Here is an 18813-nt window from a genome sequence, read left to right on the forward strand (position 1 = left end):
AGTCTGTAGTGTTATGTGGCTTATACCATGTTAAATACTAGTGTCTTCTCATAGACATGGGGTTGAGTACGCATGCACATGACATTAAGAAAACACACGTTTGTGTGTGTTTTCTACTGTATATGCTCTTGCGGCTAGTACGACACGAGGCAAAGAAACGAGGCGTACATACCTTAGTGTTGACGTCTGTGACTCTGAGTGTTCTGGTGGGGCCATCTGATTGGACGCTCACTGACAGCACACCACTGCCGGGGGAGTGCTTCAAGCGACGCAGCATCTGCTCAGCGGGGACACACCCACCAGTCACAAAACCAAGGACAGCATCAACACCTGAACAAGACCCGGAATATTAAAATGTGTTCACGCAATAACCAACAAAGCTAGCAATTAAGATTGTTAAAGCTCGTACGTGTACTAACCTTGTACACTAGTATACATGTACGTACATATATATAAATTAGACGGTAGCAAATAAATCATAATTATGACTTGTATGGACAAATTAATGTTAGGTAGCATGATTCTAAAGAGACTCTGCAAAAAGAACTAGCCGGCCATAACTCTAGAACGAAGCTTATACCTTCTCTTAAGCTTTCGTAGCCGGGCTTGCTCTGAACACAGAGGTGGGGGGTGGTATCCAATAGCAACCGCCCTTCCTCAGTGAACCTCCAGGACTGACACTGAGCTCGAGTGGAACTAGCTCGTTTGATTACCAGGGGCACACTCAACCCCACCCTCTCCGGTAATCGTCCACCAGCAATATCCAGGACCATGTTAGAGTCGGAGCGATGGGACGAGGCAATATGTACTAGCTGCCGAGAGGCGGACATTCTCCATAGCTGGGTCCGACGATCAGTGTCCTGAGGGGGGGGGGATAGGTAACTGATGGTATATAAAGTTAATTATACTAGACGTCCAAAACAAGTCAGAAGAAAGGGGAAAGGGATTGTGGGGAAAACATTGCTAAAAAAGCTAATACAAATCAACGCTTTGCCAATCTTAAGTAGTTAATTTCAAACTAGCAGACTATCTCACCTTTTTTTGGAATATGACAGCTGTTCCCTGAGGTACGTCCAGTACTAGCTGAGAGTGCCCCGCCCCCCTTCTCTCGTTATCACCACCGCCAACGGCACACACGTAGAAATAACTCTCGTAGTATAGTTTACCACGAGTGCCAAAAGTGTTAAAATCAAACTCTTTGATCTCGTCAACTCCCTTCACCTGCAAACAGAGCACCTCCCCCAACATGGGCTCGTCCCAGGAGTACGGCACTGATTGTCCAGGGTTCAAAGTGCATAGTTCTTTGGTCCGATTCTGATGATAAACGACAGGCATTTGTGACAGGTTCTCGAGTCTAAAGGGTGGCGGGTAGTTGGCGGCATCAGAGAGGACAATCCGATAGGCCGCTCCAATCAGAGTGATCTCACAACGTACGAACACAGAGTGTCCGAATCTCCCCCTCATGAGGATGTGAAATGAACGATCCTTGTCTAGCGAGAATCCCCCTGACCACTGAGAGTCTGACACGTCCTCAACTCTGTGGGGGGTATCATAGTAGGGGTCAGATACACACACACAGTGGGGGGTACGTATCACAGCAGGGTAAGCAACACACAGGGAGACAGTATGCTTTGGCTAACTCAATCTGACTATAATTAAGTTACAGTACTAACAGTTGTTGTACCTGATGCACAGTAGTTGGTCCAGGTCAATCCTTGGCCAGTGGAAGGCCACGATGGCAGTAGGCATGATCATAGGCACTCTCCTCTGCTCTACCAGTCTCTCCTGAAGAGGGGGGGGGGTGATGATAGAACAGTAGCTATGGCCATCAGCCACTATTTGTTGACACAACGTTTCACTGCATGTACACACACTCACATGATCCTCTAGCTGGTGCCGCTGTAGATAGGAAATCTTGTACTGGGTCTTGTTCTCGAGTTGATAACGTGCTACCATAGTAACCACCCTCGTCCCATGGTACTGGCTCCGCCCACGTTGAATATCCACTCCAATCTGGTACTCCCTGCCAGAGGTCAAATGTGGGCGTTAGACATCATACACACACACACACACATTATTATCTCTTACCTGTCAGGGCGGCCATCTTTGGCCCGTACAAAAACACGAATCATTCCGCTGCCGCTGATCATTCTAAATGGAGCACACCACACGGGCTGACCACCACCCAGATAGCGATACTGACTCCCCAATCTCATCATACACCTGCCATGGATACAGTATTTTGTGAATTGAAATAAGTTTATATCAACGACAATTTACAGTGTATGCACACTAGCCTCCACTAGCCTCCTTCACAAGGCCTCCATCTTCAGTGGCTGTGCGGCCTGGGATCAAGGCTATATGCACACATACATGTACATGTACATATAGAAGGGGTTGCACAAGCTAAGGTAATCCTATTGAGGTTTGGGGGAGAAAGGGGGAGAGGGGGGACTCCCCTACAATTACAAACAGTGGATATAGAACAATAATGGCAATCGTGTATAAGTATGTACGTACAACTCTATATACTCACGCTTCAATATAGTCTCCGTCCGAGTACGAGAAGAGAAGGGGTGTGGTTGTGGAGGCTCTCTCGTTCTCCTCCCCCTGTCCCGCTGCCACGCCCCCTACACCATCCTGATTAAACACCAGCGGTAGACCCGTACGGTTGATAAGCCAATACGTGCAAGTGATGGATACCTGCGTGGAGGGAACAGATCATATCTCCCATATACCGTAACAGTGAATTGATGTGCCGGCCCATGCAGAACTTTCAAGGTGGTACATGCATTACAATTAACACACAGTAATTATGCCTCTTTTTATAGCTAAACCGAAGGCCTAAGAGGTGGTTTATTATTTGTCTAGAGGTGGTTAGTACCAACCACCATGCAGTGTACCTGCATCTAACACCATACACACATGCACACTGTGTGGGTTACTATTATATAGTTGCTGACCTTGATGGCAGTTCCGCCCACGGGTTCACAGCTCACGGAGAGTTTGAGTGGTCGCTGGTTACTATCTTCTAGGGTCATCATCTGGAGCCGACCCACCGTATCCGTGGAAACAATACACGACTGACAGGTGACAAAGCCGTCCAATGCCACTCTAAACTCAATGGCCTTCATAGAGTCAACCTGAGAACAATCGAATAACAAATTATGGATTATATATTTCTTAAATTATTCTTTTCGATATAATTATGTACATGTACAAAATCATAAGATGAAGTGGGACATCATCTCTAACAGCAATACTGCTACTGCTACATTATACATACATAGATATAATTATAGGAGCCTTAATTATTAATACAAAATTTTCAAAATACGGTATATGAGACTATATTGTACACATGCAGAAGTGTTACATACACAAATGAAAAATTTATTATGTAGACTACGTATAATAAATTATTAGCTAGGATACCGTAAGGTGACTACAGTTACTGGAAACTCACTGAGTAGATTGCAATCTCCTTGCCCCTCCTGACAACTGTCTTCACTCCATCACCGACCAGACTAAACTGGAGGTCACACGGCAACAGGTTGGCAAGGGTTAGCGGTGGATACAGAGTGATAGTGTGTGCCGGGTACGGTTGCTGGGGGGACACGTCTAGCGGATAATTCTCTCGTTGTACGCTCACACAGAATTTGAAGGGAGCCCCTGGGCCCACACACTCTCTCGTGTGGCTAGTGGGTTGCTTGCCCAGGGCATGCCTCCAGGCTAATTGTCGACTACAGTGCTCCACGGCCCAACCGTGTGGCCTCACTCGAATGCTTTGCGATGTGAGGTGAAGTGGAACAGCCGTGTATCCTTTGACCGGTAGCGTGGGGAGGAGGGTGGTCTGATTCGAGTCTTTTGATTGGTCGTCCTTGTTCGAATCCAGTCTCACGTCGAGTGGTAGTTCCATTTTGTTGACAATGACCAAAGCTGATCGCACATTGACCACTTTCTGTGTATCGCTAAGGGAGATAGCAAACACCAATCGGACGGGGTCACGATTAGGGGGTAGCTCGGGGGCGGAGTCAAGATCAGAGTCGTTAGTCGGCCAAATCTCACGAAAGAAGACACCGATTTTGTCGACAGATATGGGGATCGTTATGGGCAACCAACCGGCCACCTTGACCATCAGCTGGTGCACTACAAGCACTCGTGTGTCCTACAGGGGGGAGAGATATGTACCATGAGCAATTTTCGTTGGTGAAATTTTCGTACAAACTACCTAATATTTTTTGTACTTACTCCATAAACATTGGTACAGCTGAGAATGGTGAGTAGAACGTTAATAATTTCGCCCTTTTCATTTTTTAATGATGTTCAATAAGACGAAAAAACAAGAAAATTTCCTGCTACCGTATAGCTAGAAATTTCTACGGCCCAAAAATTCTGCAAATTCTTCGAATTAATGAATGAGTAAACGCAGAAATATTATCCGCAAATGCTTATTAACCACGCCTAATTTAACAGTTGAAAATTCAATTCGCAGAAATATTATCCGCAGAAGGTCTTTTTACGGCGATTCGCAGAATATTAATTTTGGGCCGCAGAAATTTCTAATATACAATTATACATATACCATAATTATTATCTTTCAGTAGCCACTAACCCTGTGTCTTATTTTGCCCTTGGTCCTGAAGTCAAATGGCCTCTCTCCTCCGATGGGCACATCCATCCACTCGGAGCTCTGTTCCATCGACACACCACCCCCTACAGGGCCACGCCCACCTACCCTCGTTTTCTCGTAGAGGGCAGAGGGGCTCACATACACCTGTAGAAATAATAACACTAATCAACTAATACACTGACTCTATAATTATATACATACGTGTAGTACCCAGTATTAAAAAGGACGTGTACTCGGAGGGTGTAAAGGTCAGTTACCTTGGAGGGTACAGAGGTCAAAGTGGAGAATCTGAGGGACAGTCCCGTGCTGTTACGTAACAGGAAGGGGACAAAGAGTGTTCTCTGCCGTGTCTGGCTCACAAAGCGTACCGAGTGGAGCAGTGCCAGACCCTTCTCCACGTTGGACACAGGTCTCGGCTCCTCTGGCTGCTTAGCAACTACACGAGAGGGGGGGGGGGGTGAGATGAGGTTTGTGCTGGTATATTGCATGCACTTCAAACACGGACAAAATAAAAGCATTAAAGCATTTGCTATATACAAACAGCCAGCGCCCATTACAAATGTTTCGGAAATAATTATGACTAACCGATTAAGTTTCTCTGTTCGATGCTATTAGTTACCCATACCATTACTCTGTGATTGTGGAGACCCTTGTCTGCTCTGCCTCTGCAGGTCCTGGCTCCAGCTGGCTTGAGTGGCTCTGGTGATCTGGATGAGGGAGCTGGTCACGTTCAGACAAAGCTTCTCTTTAGCTGCACAGAGAGAGAGACACACACAGTAAATAAAATGATACGAAATTAATGACGTCAAGTTAACCTAGGCAACAAACTAAGAGCTTCAAAACAGCTCCATTACTAGCTAATTTTAATTAAAAAGGAAAAGATGATCATTGTATATTCTACTCACATGATACAGAGATGCACATTCTGTCTGGTCGGGCGTTACTGTCCAAGTCAGTGCTGTACTTGGCCATCATCTGCCAGTCCACTTGGAGGCTACAAACAACAACACAATGTCAAAATATAACGCTATCGTGTGCATTTGTACGTACCTCCACTGCTCTATGACTGGTTCCCACGACGATATTCCTCTGTTGTAGTAGTCCCCGGCAAAGAGCCCCCTCGCCACTCCCTGATTGGTCGATTGGAGGTGGTGCTCTACCTGGAGGTCCGCTAACGAGAAGTCAAACAGCGGCACGTCCCTGTTCACACTGTCGTCAATCAGACACACACTCACAGAACCCACACGAACCTGCGGAGGAGGAGGAAGGGGGCAATGATCAGTTATGGTCCTCATGAGTGCACACACTGGTCGATGGTACTAACCACTTCTAGACAAAAATACGTACGTACTACTGCTTAATTAGGCCCAGTTTACAGGCTCTAGTTTACAGGCTGTGAAAGAGGCAAATCTGTGAGTTAATTATTTATAGTTAATTAATTCCCTTTAAAGAGAGGATTGAATATAGCTACCAGTTCAAACTTTCTGGGCACAGACAGTACTGCATGGGTCCAAATAATTATAATTTACTGGCCTGAATGCTTTTGATTGTGAAGGGTTTGCCTTCGTTATCATTCTCTTCTTCGTTGTTTCCTCCATCTAATGTGTCGGTGGAGTCGCTGGAGGTCACGCTTTCCTGCCGACTCAGCAGTTTGAGAGCGGCAGCATCAGGGTCGTTGTCATGGAAATAGAGCTCCTTACGAATAGAGGACTTGGTAAAACCGAGTGGTAGCAATCTCTTGACTAGATTATCTGTGACAATAAATAACAAAACAAGCTAATTAAACAGTTAATTGTTATAATATTCAAAGCTCCGAGGGTATTAACTAGGGGAGGGCTCACCATCAACATCCTGGTTTGTTGGGCTGAGGGGACCTTCCCTGACCTCGGTGGCACCCATGGGGGGTAGAGACTGAGCTATGCCCAGGAATAACTTGATGTCGTTGTAAGAGAGACGGAAGTTCAACTGCTGAATCTCAACCTGAGGGGACAAGAAGCAATTAGCTTTAGTACATGCACATAAGGCACACAGAATGTTTTGTGAGACTATTACATAATTATGTGAACAAAGCTATAATTATGGGCGAAATGTTCAAGTGGTGCATAATTAGAGGATTTCCTTACTAACAATTACGTAGATCGGTAGAGCATAAAATTATGACTAACAAGAAAAATGTAATCTACATGTAGCTTGAAACAAAATCTTGATGACATAAAAACAACACTGACCTCCAACACTTGAGCTGACCCATTGTCCCCACTCCCTGACGTGGAGGGTGGTCTGGAGGTCCCGCCCCCTGATGTGGGGGGTGGTTTGACGTCCACGGAGATTGAGACGGGGTCCAGGATGGAGAGGGCGGTCTCATCCTCATTACACAGGGCACAGGAGAACAGTTCAAGGCCGTCTATAGAACAGTTGATGGTCTTCTCTGAGGAACGGTCTGACCGGAACTTGAGAATCAAGGTCGACTGAGTGTATGGATGGGTGGGTGGGGAGAATAATAAATGCTGTTTACACAGGGGACAGTGGGTACATGTACTATAACCACAGTAGAATTAAGGTTCCAAATAGTTGGCCTCAGCCATAAATGGCACACACACACACACACAGACGATACCTTGAGCACGACAGCGTTGGAGCTCAGTTGTCTGGTGTCCTCGACAACCACAAAGTCAGTCTCTGTCATGCTCAGTTTAACGAGAACGTCTCGAGGTGGCTTCTTCTCCTCCCTGTGTCCTGGGGGAACTCGGTACGAGGCCAGCTGTTGTTGAAGGAGAGACGAAGCTATGTGGGGGGCATCCATCTCGTCAAATGAGTCTGTGGGGGGTGGGGAAATATATAAATAAACCGACAAATGCAAATTTAAAGAAGGGTGAATAAATGCTGAGTTGACATGAATTATCGTACCATCTTCTTCTGGTAGCTTATCAAACACGAATCTCTTTAGCTCTAGAATGAGATCGAATATTCCGATAAGCCTGAGTTTGTTCAACAAGATGGAGGCTTTGATCTGCTTCGGACTTAGCGTGACGTGGATCTCCACCTGGATAGCTTTCTTGTTGTCGTCACCGTGGAGACGTGAGGAGGTGTGTCTTGGTCTCAGTACTTCATCAAACACACTTGGTTTAGCATCATGAGCATAATCTGAGGGGGTGGGGCAATAGGTGAAGCAGCTGTGGTTGATTATGTGCAGATGCAAATTTGTGTGAAGAGGATTGAAAATAGCCCCATAACTGTTAAGGCACTAGAATACAGCCCACGAATACATGTATCACAAACACAGACAAATCGCTTTCTGTATAAGCATCATGTTAGCACCTCACAAATGAGAGGGAGATGTAGTAGCTATATTATGGCTACCAGGCTATAGTAGAGCCTCTAGTACAAACCTTCATAGCGAGTATCGTAGCCAATCACAGAGTGGGAGGTGAGGTCGACAGTCTGACACTGGTTGGAGCGTGCCTCGAATGAGAACTCACTCTCTTGGATATCGAACCGTGCCAGTGATCGTGTGAGGGAGGTGGGGTGGGCGGGGCTAGATCGGGACTGGAGGAGCTCGAGGGTCACGCCCACAAACTGCATCCTGAACAGGAATCCGGTCCATACGTCTGTAGTTATCGGCTGGAGGGGGAACAAACACACGTAGCAATAAAAAATTGTGCATAACTATAGTACCATTTCGAAAAAATTATATATACCATGCAAGATTGGATAACAACTTTGAACGACAATAACTTACGTACCGTTTGTCCAATCTTTTGATTTTCTGAAAGCTTAGAAAGAGCTCTTTCAGATGATATGTCCAGCTCAATTATTTTTATCGGACCCAATTTTGCACTTTTCCCCCACCTATATATAGCCCACGCTTTTTTGTCAAAAACGGCCTCAAAAATGACTTTTGATTTTAATATGCCATCTAAAAGAGCTCACTTTGAGCTACCAGAAAATCATCAAACAGTTGAAATTGGACCATCGAAACCCAAATTATGGCGATTCAAAGATACCATAATTATAAATATACCGTACTATGAAAAAGTAAGCTTATCATTGTACAAATTATTATCAACGCTTAATTCTGCACACACGTTGTATCCATAGTTTTCAGACCTACGTAGCTATAGCAACCCTTCATTCATTTGCTATGAACATCGTGTAACACGTACAATACAGCAGATTGATATATGCCCCCTAGCCCTCACCTCAGCAATGGGGTCGTGGATGACGCTGGACGGCTTCTCAAACTCTTCAATGCCCTCCCCGAGGTTCATCTCCACCAGACCTTTGATTGTCTCCAGCTGGCCCTTGTCCAGGAGCACGTGGATGGCCTCCAGCCTGCCCTCCACTTGGAATTCTGGCACTGCATGGGGGAGGCAATAAACAACAAGTAGTAGAAGCACACGCTAAATAATTTTGATATTATTGCAGCTACGTACGTATAAGGTTTCCATTACAAGGAGACTGTTTAATATGGTTTCCCATTACACGACAAATAGACACTTACCATCTCTACAGAAATCATGATAGAGATTTCTCTCAATGAACAGCTTCGCAGCTCCCTTCTCCTTGAGCACCTCCCCTGGTTCTCGCATAATCCGGCCTCCTCTCTTACCCCTCACTTTGCGAGCTGAGAACACATCCACGTCTGATAAATCGACCACAATACAGTCCAATAGACAGGGACCTTTGAAAGCCTCGAGATGTTTCTCTATCCTGCGTCGATCTTCCTCGGCTGTTACGGTGGCGTTGCTCTGAAAGCTTCCAAACATGGAGTCATCGTCTTGCCTCGTTTGAGAGGTGTTTGAAAAAAGAGAGCTTGTTCTTGAGATGCTGTCCGTTTGTTGAGAGGTCGTGGGGTCATGGGCGACACAGAGGGCGTTAGCCTGAGGGGAGAGAATGTGGAGGGGGGTATCGGAGTGTGTGGGCGGGCCGTAGTGTGTGCCAGTGATGGAGTGTATCTCGTCCAGACCAGCCTGCCTTCTCATGTGTGATATGGTGGCCTCTTCACCATCGTACCTGTGTGTGGGTGTGGTGTGGGAGGGGTAAGAGGGGGTGATCTTGTACATGTAATTGTTCAGAGGAGGTATGACAGGCACGGTGCAGCTCAAGCAATTAAGCAATATTCCGCCCACGTGTAGTTTTATTGCTGAGTCAGCTAATCAGAAAAATATCAAGTTTCAAGCATATAAACGGCGTTAATTACTAAGAAATCAGATATTGCATGCCCCATACATTCAACGGTCTCACCTGATTGAGTTAGTGACTGTCACATGACCAATGTCACCCACCACCAGTTCGGGGGAGAAGGCATGTTTAGGGATGAGGAGGAGCGGTCCTGTGATGTCCACATCATAAGACATTCTGCCCTTACGCTCGGGGCCGTGGTACACCTACACACACATAGTGCATCATGCACATGCAGCAGAATACCAATATCTTATAATACAAGGTTTCTACATATGCCCATACGATGCTCTTGGGGTCATGGTACAACACCTGCACACACACGGGGAGCACATGCAGTAGAATACCATCCTATACATACGTAATAATATATACAAGGTCTATATACTAACTATATACATACAAATTTCCATATATGCTCGGAACTGTGCACTTACACACAGAGGGAACGCAGTGCATGCATGTATTATACATGCACAATCTCAACACATGTACGGTAGATATAACGAACTACATAATAGTATACAAGGTTCCTATGGTAACGACTCTACGTAACTACCACACACACACTTCACAGGGCTGGAAGAAGGTAACTACTCATGCTTATTGGTGATTAATTAAAAATACAATCCACAGATTCCACACACACACCTCCACATACACGTCAAAGGGCTGCATGCACAATCTCAACACATGTATGGTAAATATAACGAACTACATAATAGTATACAAGGTTCCTATGGTAACGACTCTACGTGACTACCACACACACACTTCACAGGGCTGGCAGAAGGTAACTCTACTCATGCTTATTGGTGATTTAATTAAAAATACAATTCACAGATTCCACACACACACCTCCACATACACGTCAAAGGGCTGTATAGTAGAAAAAAGCTACTCATCCTTATTAAATAATACAATCCACACTACCACACACACACATCAAAGGGCTGGCTTGCAGAAGTTACCTACTCATCCTAGTAATTGTAACAAATACAATCCATATACGTACTACCCTCCTAAAGGAAAATACGCACACTACGCATAATTTAAAGGGTTGAGCAAGTCGGAAAGTACAGAACCTCTATATACTGCATTCCAGAATACATGCACACTACGCACACACATAAAAAGGCTGAGCCGAGACACACAGGCTCAGTCAGTACCACAAACGCTGCAAAAGTCCGAGTATCTACAATCATGAAGTTCTTCATCGCTCCTGTCACGGTTTTCCTATTGATGTACTGTGCAGCAGGTAAGATATTGTGATTACTTATTATACAGTTAAAGAGCCCTCCATTGCCTCAGGTGTTCTCTCCGGAGGGGTGACGTACACGAGGTGGGGCCACAATGCTTGTCCGAGTGTGCCTGGTACAAAGATGCTGTACACTGGGAGAATGAGCGGAGCAAACTACAATACACAAGGAGGTGGAGCCAACTATGTCTGTCTTCCAAATGACCCCGAGTACGACGCCCTTAATACCTACTCCTCGCGTTATTTTTCATACATCTATGGCACAGAATACGAATGGGCGATTGCTGGTAGACACGATCACAATGTACCTTGTGCTGTTTGCCATGTTACAACCAGATTTGCTAAAGTGATGATTCCTGCCAAAACCAGCTGCCCTCCAAGCTGGGTGAGAGAGTACTACGGCTATCTACAGAGCGAGGCTGATATTTCTGGCCATAAACGCACCGAGTACCTTTGTGTGGATAAAGAGCAAGTCTCTCTTTATGAATCACGTAAAAATATCGATGGAGCCCTAATTTATCACGTGAGAGCCAAATGCCACGGGATAGAGTGCCCTCCATATGATGTTGACCAAGTACTGACATGTACCGTATGTACCAACTAAACATCCAAGAATTATGAACACTGGCTGTAGCACTTACGAACAATGATTTTGTGTACGCATTATAGTGTATAAGAACATTAAGGATGGTATATATAAGCTATTATTATATAATTATTACAGAGACTATAGAAGAATTAGTGATATCATGTGATGTTTTACAATGAAGTCTACGCAGTGCCTCGATGCATGTTGGAATGGTGCAATACATGCTATATAATTATAATAGAGTATTCTAATTATATTATAGGATTGGTAATAAATACATCTATCATACTATAGCTAGGTAGCAGTCACACTATATACAAGCAGGCCGGTCGAGGCAAGGTACTTCAAATAGTGCTCTATACAATAGTACTGGGAAGCTACACCCCTAATACTATTAACACTATCCACACATGGCAGTAGGTAACTACTCATCCTAGTAATTGATGATTAATTAGAACCACACTACCTCCACACACACATAAAAGGGCTTACTACCTACCTACTCATCCTAGGAATTGATGATTAATTAGAAATGCAACCCACAGTACATACCTCCACACACCACACATTAAATTAGGAGTGCATGGAAGGTACTTATACTTAGCCTCATAATTATATACGATACATTATACGTACAAATGGGAAATGCGCACACTACGCATAAATTAAACATGTGAGCAAGTCAGAAAGTACAGAACCTCCATACTAACATTCCATGCACTCCAGACCACACCACACTCACTCACACACATAAAAAGGTTGAACAGAGACACACAGACTCAGTCCACAAACACTGCGTTCATTCCATTCTGAAACCAAAATTTCTATCAATCATGAAGTTCTTCAACGTTCAAACTATTGCTGTCACAGTTTTCCTCTTGATGTACTGTGCAGCAGGTAAGTCATTGCGAGTGTACTTATTCTACAGTTTATAGAGAGTCCTCCATTGCCTCAGGTGTTCTCTCCGGAGGGGTGACGTACACGAGGTGGGGCCACACTGCTTGTCCGAATATACCTGATACAAATATGCTGTACACTGGGAAAATGGCTGGAACGTTTACATCTGGAGGTGGATCCAACTATCTCTGTCTTCCAGAAGTCCCACAGGACATACTCAACAGCTACACCCCAGGTTATGATTCATTAATCTATGGCACAGCATACAAATATCCGATTGCTGGTAGTCATGACGACTTTGTACCATGTGCTGTTTGCCATGCTAAGCTAAATACAGCTATGGTGATGGTTCCTGCCAAGACCAACTGCCCAGGTGGATGGACATTAGAGTACCTCGGCTATATACAGAGTGAAGCTGATACAGGTTCAAGACTCACCGAGTACATTTGTGTAGATAAAGAGCAAGTCTCTTATAAATCAACCAACTACAACTACTTACAAGCATCCACGCTTTACCATGTGAAACCAGCATGCTCTGGGATAGAGTGCCCTCCATACGATATTAACAGAGTACTGGCATGTGTCGTATGCACCTACTAAACATCCAACAATTATTATGAACACTGGCTGTAGCACTTACGAACAATGATTTAATTTGTGTACGCATAATTATAGCGTATAAGAACATTAAGGATGGTATATATAAGCTATATTGTAGAGACTAGAAGAATTAAGTGATATCATGTGATGTTTTACAATGAAGTCTACGCAGTGCCTCGATGCATGTTGGAATGTTGCAATGCATGCTATTATATATAGAGTATATTAGGATTGGTGATAAATACATATCATTACAGAACTATATATAGCTATTAATAATATTAGGCATAGCAGTCAAACAATATGCAATGGCAATGCCATGCATGCAGTCACTATACCGTATAGCGGGTAATGTTCGTGGGGTAAAAAATGTGTTCAACTCGAAAAACGGTGGTTTTTGTGAGTAAAAATTTTGTTTAGTCTCGTGGCTGCACTGCATTCCGGTAAGCCACGCCTACGTTAACATTTCGTGGAGGTCAGCTTGCCCACAAAAATAACGAATATTTTACCCCACAAAAATTACCCGCTATACGGTATACAAGTAGGCCGGTCGGGCCAAGGTATATATACTTCAAACAGTGCTATAGTACTGGGAAGCTACACCCCTACTTTCAGACTTCTTTGCTATAGTATATTAAATGTAAAAAACTTTTCCTGACTCAGTAATATTTATGCTCGCGTGATGTTGTCTGCCCCACCCCCCTGATCCATCACGCACTAAGAACATTTCAAAGGGTTAACAGGAGGCACCCACTGATTGGTACTAAGCACACATTAAAAGGTTGAGAATGTACTTAGTATACCCTAACGCTAAATGGATATAATAAGCACCTATACTATATATACGCCAAGTTGAGTAAATCGAATGTACCTATTCCGCTAGCAATCCAGAATATACACAATATACACATAAAAAGGTTGAGCCAGACCCAACTGACTCAGTACCACAAACTGCATTCTCTGGAACCAAAAAATCGAGTTTCTGCAATCATGAAGTTCTTTATCCTTCAAACTATTGCTGTCACAGTTTTCCTCTTGATGTACTGTGCAGCAGGTAAGTCATTGCGAGTGTACTTATATTACAGCTTAGAGAGTCCTCCATTGCCTCAGGTGTTCTCTCCGGAGGGGTAACGTACACGAGGTGGGGCCACAATGATTGTCCAAGAGTGTCTGGTACAAGGACGATGTACACTGGGAGAATGGCCGGAGCGCACTATAGTCACACAGGAGGTGGAGCCAACTATCTCTGTCTTCCAAATGACTCCGAGTACCACACCCTCCACACATATTCCTCAAATGTTTACTCTTGGATCTATGGCACAGAATACGAATATCCGATTCCTGGTAGTCATGATCACAATGTACCATGTGCTGTTTGCCATGCTACAACAAGGACAGCTAAAATGATGATTCCTGTCAAGACCAGCTGCCCTCTATACTGGACTAGAGAGTACTACGGCTATCTACAGAGCGAAAGTAACGCCCATAAACGCACTGAGTACCTTTGTGTGGACCAAGCTCAAAACTAACTTCCTGGATCATTTGCAACTAACGATGGATCCACAATATATCATGTGACAGCTACATGCTCTGGGATAGAGTGTCCTCCATACGATTATTACAGGGTACTGACATGTATCGTATGTACCAACTGAACTCCAACATTTATGAGAATACGTACATGCACTGTATAGGACTTACAAAGTACAATAATGTTGTGTATAGACTATATATATAAGGATGAAGAGACTATAGAAGAATATAGTGATGCATGCATGTTGGAATGTTGAACACATGCTGTATAATTTATAGTGTAGGATAGAATTAATAATGAATACATGCTATTAATAATTATTATGGTATAATTATTCGTAGCAGTCTAGCAGTCAAACAATAATTATGCAATGGCAGTGCATGCAGTCACGCACATCCAGTATGACTAGCTAGTATATACTAGGCCATAGTATTGACTCACACAATCTTAACAGTAAGAATATACCAGTATAATGTAATACATTGGACCTTGAACATGTAATACAAGGTTCCTATGGTATAACTGTACTTGCTTGACAACCTTCCTACATGATCTACAACATCTGGTCTAGTGATATACAGTACAGCGGGAAAATTTTGCGAGTGCACATTTTCGCTATTTGGCTCCAGAGCCGCCATCAGAAATGTTCGTGGGTTCTAATATTCGCATTTCAATGCCAGTAAACTACACCCACCAATAGCTTTGCATATGAAATACCGGTGCGTGGGAGTTTATCCCAAATTTAATTTTCACATTAACTGACTTGCTCAACTGTTTAAATTGTGCGTAGTGTGCGTATTGTCAATTAGTAGTAATTAAGCGCATGAGTCTTATAGGTGCATTTTATTGTTATACTTTTTACAAAATTAATGTATACTATAATATAATTTTTTTATGTCCTCCCAATACAATCCAGACTATAATTATTACAAACTACGAAAACATATGCAAACAGAAGACTCAGTACCACAAATGGTGCGTTCATTTTCATTCTGAAACCAAAAGTATAGCTTCTATAATCATGAAGTTCTTATCGTTCAAACTGTTGGTGTCACACCTACCGTATACATGTATATATATATATAGAGGGTAATTTTCGTGAGGTAAAATATTCGTGGTTTTCGCGGTTGAAGGTCTGACCACGAATATTGTACCTACGAATGAAGCGACCTTGCCTAACTTTGCCTGCAGTGCAAGCAGCAACCACGAAAATATTATCCACGAAATGACTCAACCACGAATATTTGCCCCCCGAAAATTACCCGCTATACGGTATACCATCATACATACGTATAATACAAGGTTCCTACATAATTATAATACAAGGTTGCTACATTTAAACAAGGTTCCTACGGTAACTGTGTTTGTTTGACAACCTTCCTACATGATCACAACACCAGTGAAGTACTCAACTAGACTCGATTCAAGGCCTTTTTCTATTGTGAACGTCTTTTATAATTATACCTGCATGAATGCGGCCTGGAATCGAGGCTATATAAATATTATATACTGCTCTACTAATAATACAACCCACAACACTGTACATACAATAGGCACTCACATAAAAAGGTTGAGCCGAGACACATAAACTCAGTGTGAAACATATTGCGTTCTCTCATTTTGAAACCAAAAAATCGAGTTTCTACAATCATGAAGTTCTTCAACGTTCAAACTATTGCTGTCACAGTTTTCCTCTTGATGTACTGTGCAGCAGGTAAGTCATTGCGAGTGTACTTATTCTACAGCTTAGAGAGCCGTCCATTGCCTCAGGTGTTCTCTCCGGAGGGGTGACGTACACGAGGTGGGGCCACAATGCTTGTCCAAGAGTGTCTGGTACAAAGATGCTGTACACTGGGAGAATGAGCGGAGTGTTTTACAATCAAAAAGGAGGTGGAGCCAACTATCTCTGTCTTCCAAACAACCCGCAATACAACACCCTCTACACACCTATCCCACGTGATTACTCCAGGATTTATGGCACAGAATACGAATGGCCGATTGCTGGTAGTCACGATCACAATGTACCATGTGCTGTTTGCCATGTTACAACCAGAGATGCTAAAGTGATGATTCCTGCCAGGACAAGCTGCCCTCCAAACTGGACAAGAGAATACTACGGCTATCTACAGAGTGAAAATAATTCAGGCGACCGTCAACCCACTGAGTATGTTTGTGTGGACAAAGCTCAAGCCTCTCTTTATGGATCATATGCAAATATCAATGGAGCTGTAATCTATCATGTGAAAGCCACATGCCACGGGATACAGTGCCCTCCATACGATGCTAACCAAGTACTGACATGTACCGTATGTACCAACTGAACAAAACAATTACAAAAGTAGTGTACTTATAAACAATGATTGTGTAAGAACATTAAAAGAATTAGTGATGTACGTTGGAATGTTGAACACATGCTCAAGTATTATAGACTTAATAATGTATGTTGTGAACACATGCATACTATTAATAATAATGGTATTATTCAGCAGTCAAACAATATGCACCAACATGCAGTCACACTATATACAATCACACATGCAGTATGACCAGTATACACTAGGCCATAATTTTTTTTATAGCTATATATAGTACAGACTCACACAATCTCAAACAGTATATAAGAATATAAGTACACACATACATTGTACCTTCTTACATTAACTGTGTTTGCTTGACAACCTTCCCCATGATCTACAACACCAGTGAAGTATACCTATCCTCACTAATAAATACACTATATCCACACGTTAAGCCGAGGCACAACAGCATATACCTATAATTATACACTCTAGCTATATACTACGGTTCATTAGGACACTACCCAACAAGTAACAATTAATGCAATTCTATACATTATACAATCAGGGATAAAGAACAATACAGAACAGTACTCGATTCAATATTGTGGCACGTATGAACGTCTCTTTCCTCTCTGAATGCGGCCTGGAATCGAGGCTACTTCTACTCTACTAATACAATTCACAGTACATATACATACACTAAACATACATATAAAAAGGCTGAGCCAAGACATACAAGCTCAGTGTGACAAATGTTATGTTCATTTCATCCTGAGATCAAAACTTTGAGTTTCTACAATCATGAAGTTCTTTAACACTCAAACTATTGCTGTCACAATTTTCCTCTTGATGCACTGTGCAGCAGGTAAGACATTGTGATTGTACTTATATTGCAGCTTAGAGAGCTCTCCATTGCTGCCTCAGGTGTTCTCTCCGGAGGGGTGACGTACACGAGGTGGGGCCACAATGCTTGTCCAAGTGTGCCTGGTACACAGATGCTGTACACTGGGAGAATGGCCAAAGTGCTCTTTGACAAAATGGGAGGGGGAGCCAACTTTCTCTGTCTTCCAAACAACTCACAGTACTACACCCTCAACACATACACGTCTCATGTTATTACTCAGAGATTTCCGGCAGAGAATACGAAGTTCCGATTGCTGGTAGTCATAACCACAATGTACCGTGTGGTGTTTGTTATGTTGCAACAAGAGCAGCTAAAGTGATGATTCCTGCCAAGACCAGCTGCCCTCTACGGTGGACAAGAGAGTACTATACGGCTATCTACAGAGTGAAGCAGTTTGGCCAGGTCATCAACGCACTGAGTACGTTTGTGTGGAAAAACTCACGTCTCAGTTCGTGGATCATATGCAAATTTCAATAGAGCCGTAATATATCATGTGAGAGCTACATGCCACGGGATTGAGTGTCCTCCATACAATACTAACAGAGCTCTAACATGTACCGTATGTACCAAGTAAACATCCAACAAGTATGAAAACACTATGATACCTACTGTTTACAAACTGTAAATTTGTAGAATACAAGAATATGGTGTACTATTGAACATATGCTATTATTTGTGTAGGATATAATATAACAGATCTACGTAATATTATCTTGAATACTGCATGCTATCACGGTCTGGCAGTGAGGTGAATGAGTCTATAACAGTCGAAACATACTCCACAGCAACTGATGATGCACGTGATGTTTATAATGACTATTCTTGTAAACAGAGCACACAATCTCAACACAGTAGAATACCAACACATACGTGCATGTACCTTCCTACATTGAATACAAGGTTCCTACGTAACTGTA

General features: G+C 43.2%; 2 protein-coding genes and 1 pseudogene across 2 annotated transcripts in view; 2 read left to right on the plus strand and 1 right to left on the minus strand.

Annotated features, from left to right (window-relative positions):
* The window catches only part of LOC135334016 (threonylcarbamoyladenosine tRNA methylthiotransferase-like), an 86916-nt gene that overhangs the window by 12499 nt on the left and 55604 nt on the right, over positions 1-18813 (plus strand). The gene's annotated exons all lie outside the window — the stretch shown is intronic.
* The window catches only part of LOC135334010 (intermembrane lipid transfer protein VPS13D-like), a 56004-nt gene that overhangs the window by 4869 nt on the left and 32322 nt on the right, over positions 1-18813 (minus strand). Inside the window, exons 21-43 of the mRNA XM_064529045.1 lie at positions 9878-10020; positions 9135-9646; positions 8833-8990; positions 8023-8254; positions 7541-7777; positions 7251-7450; positions 6862-7101; positions 6475-6613; positions 6167-6384; positions 5684-5883; positions 5539-5627; positions 5259-5384; positions 4891-5069; positions 4616-4777; positions 3467-4168; positions 2964-3143; positions 2537-2703; positions 2089-2223; positions 1879-2023; positions 1685-1785; positions 1036-1537; positions 581-860; positions 173-330 (exon numbers count right to left, since the gene is read on the minus strand). Coding sequence (XP_064385115.1) covers positions 173-330; positions 581-860; positions 1036-1537; positions 1685-1785; positions 1879-2023; positions 2089-2223; positions 2537-2703; positions 2964-3143; positions 3467-4168; positions 4616-4777; positions 4891-5069; positions 5259-5384; positions 5539-5627; positions 5684-5883; positions 6167-6384; positions 6475-6613; positions 6862-7101; positions 7251-7450; positions 7541-7777; positions 8023-8254; positions 8833-8990; positions 9135-9646; positions 9878-10020 — 5205 coding nt within the window. The remainder of the gene's footprint in view (positions 1-172; positions 331-580; positions 861-1035; positions 1538-1684; positions 1786-1878; positions 2024-2088; positions 2224-2536; positions 2704-2963; positions 3144-3466; positions 4169-4615; positions 4778-4890; positions 5070-5258; positions 5385-5538; positions 5628-5683; positions 5884-6166; positions 6385-6474; positions 6614-6861; positions 7102-7250; positions 7451-7540; positions 7778-8022; positions 8255-8832; positions 8991-9134; positions 9647-9877; positions 10021-18813) is intronic.
* On the plus strand, positions 16209-18381 carry LOC135333054 (short-chain collagen C4-like; annotated as a pseudogene).

Source organism: Halichondria panicea, chromosome 3 (assembly GCF_963675165.1).
Source record: "Halichondria panicea chromosome 3, odHalPani1.1, whole genome shotgun sequence".
Lineage (NCBI taxonomy): Eukaryota > Metazoa > Porifera > Demospongiae > Suberitida > Halichondriidae > Halichondria > Halichondria panicea.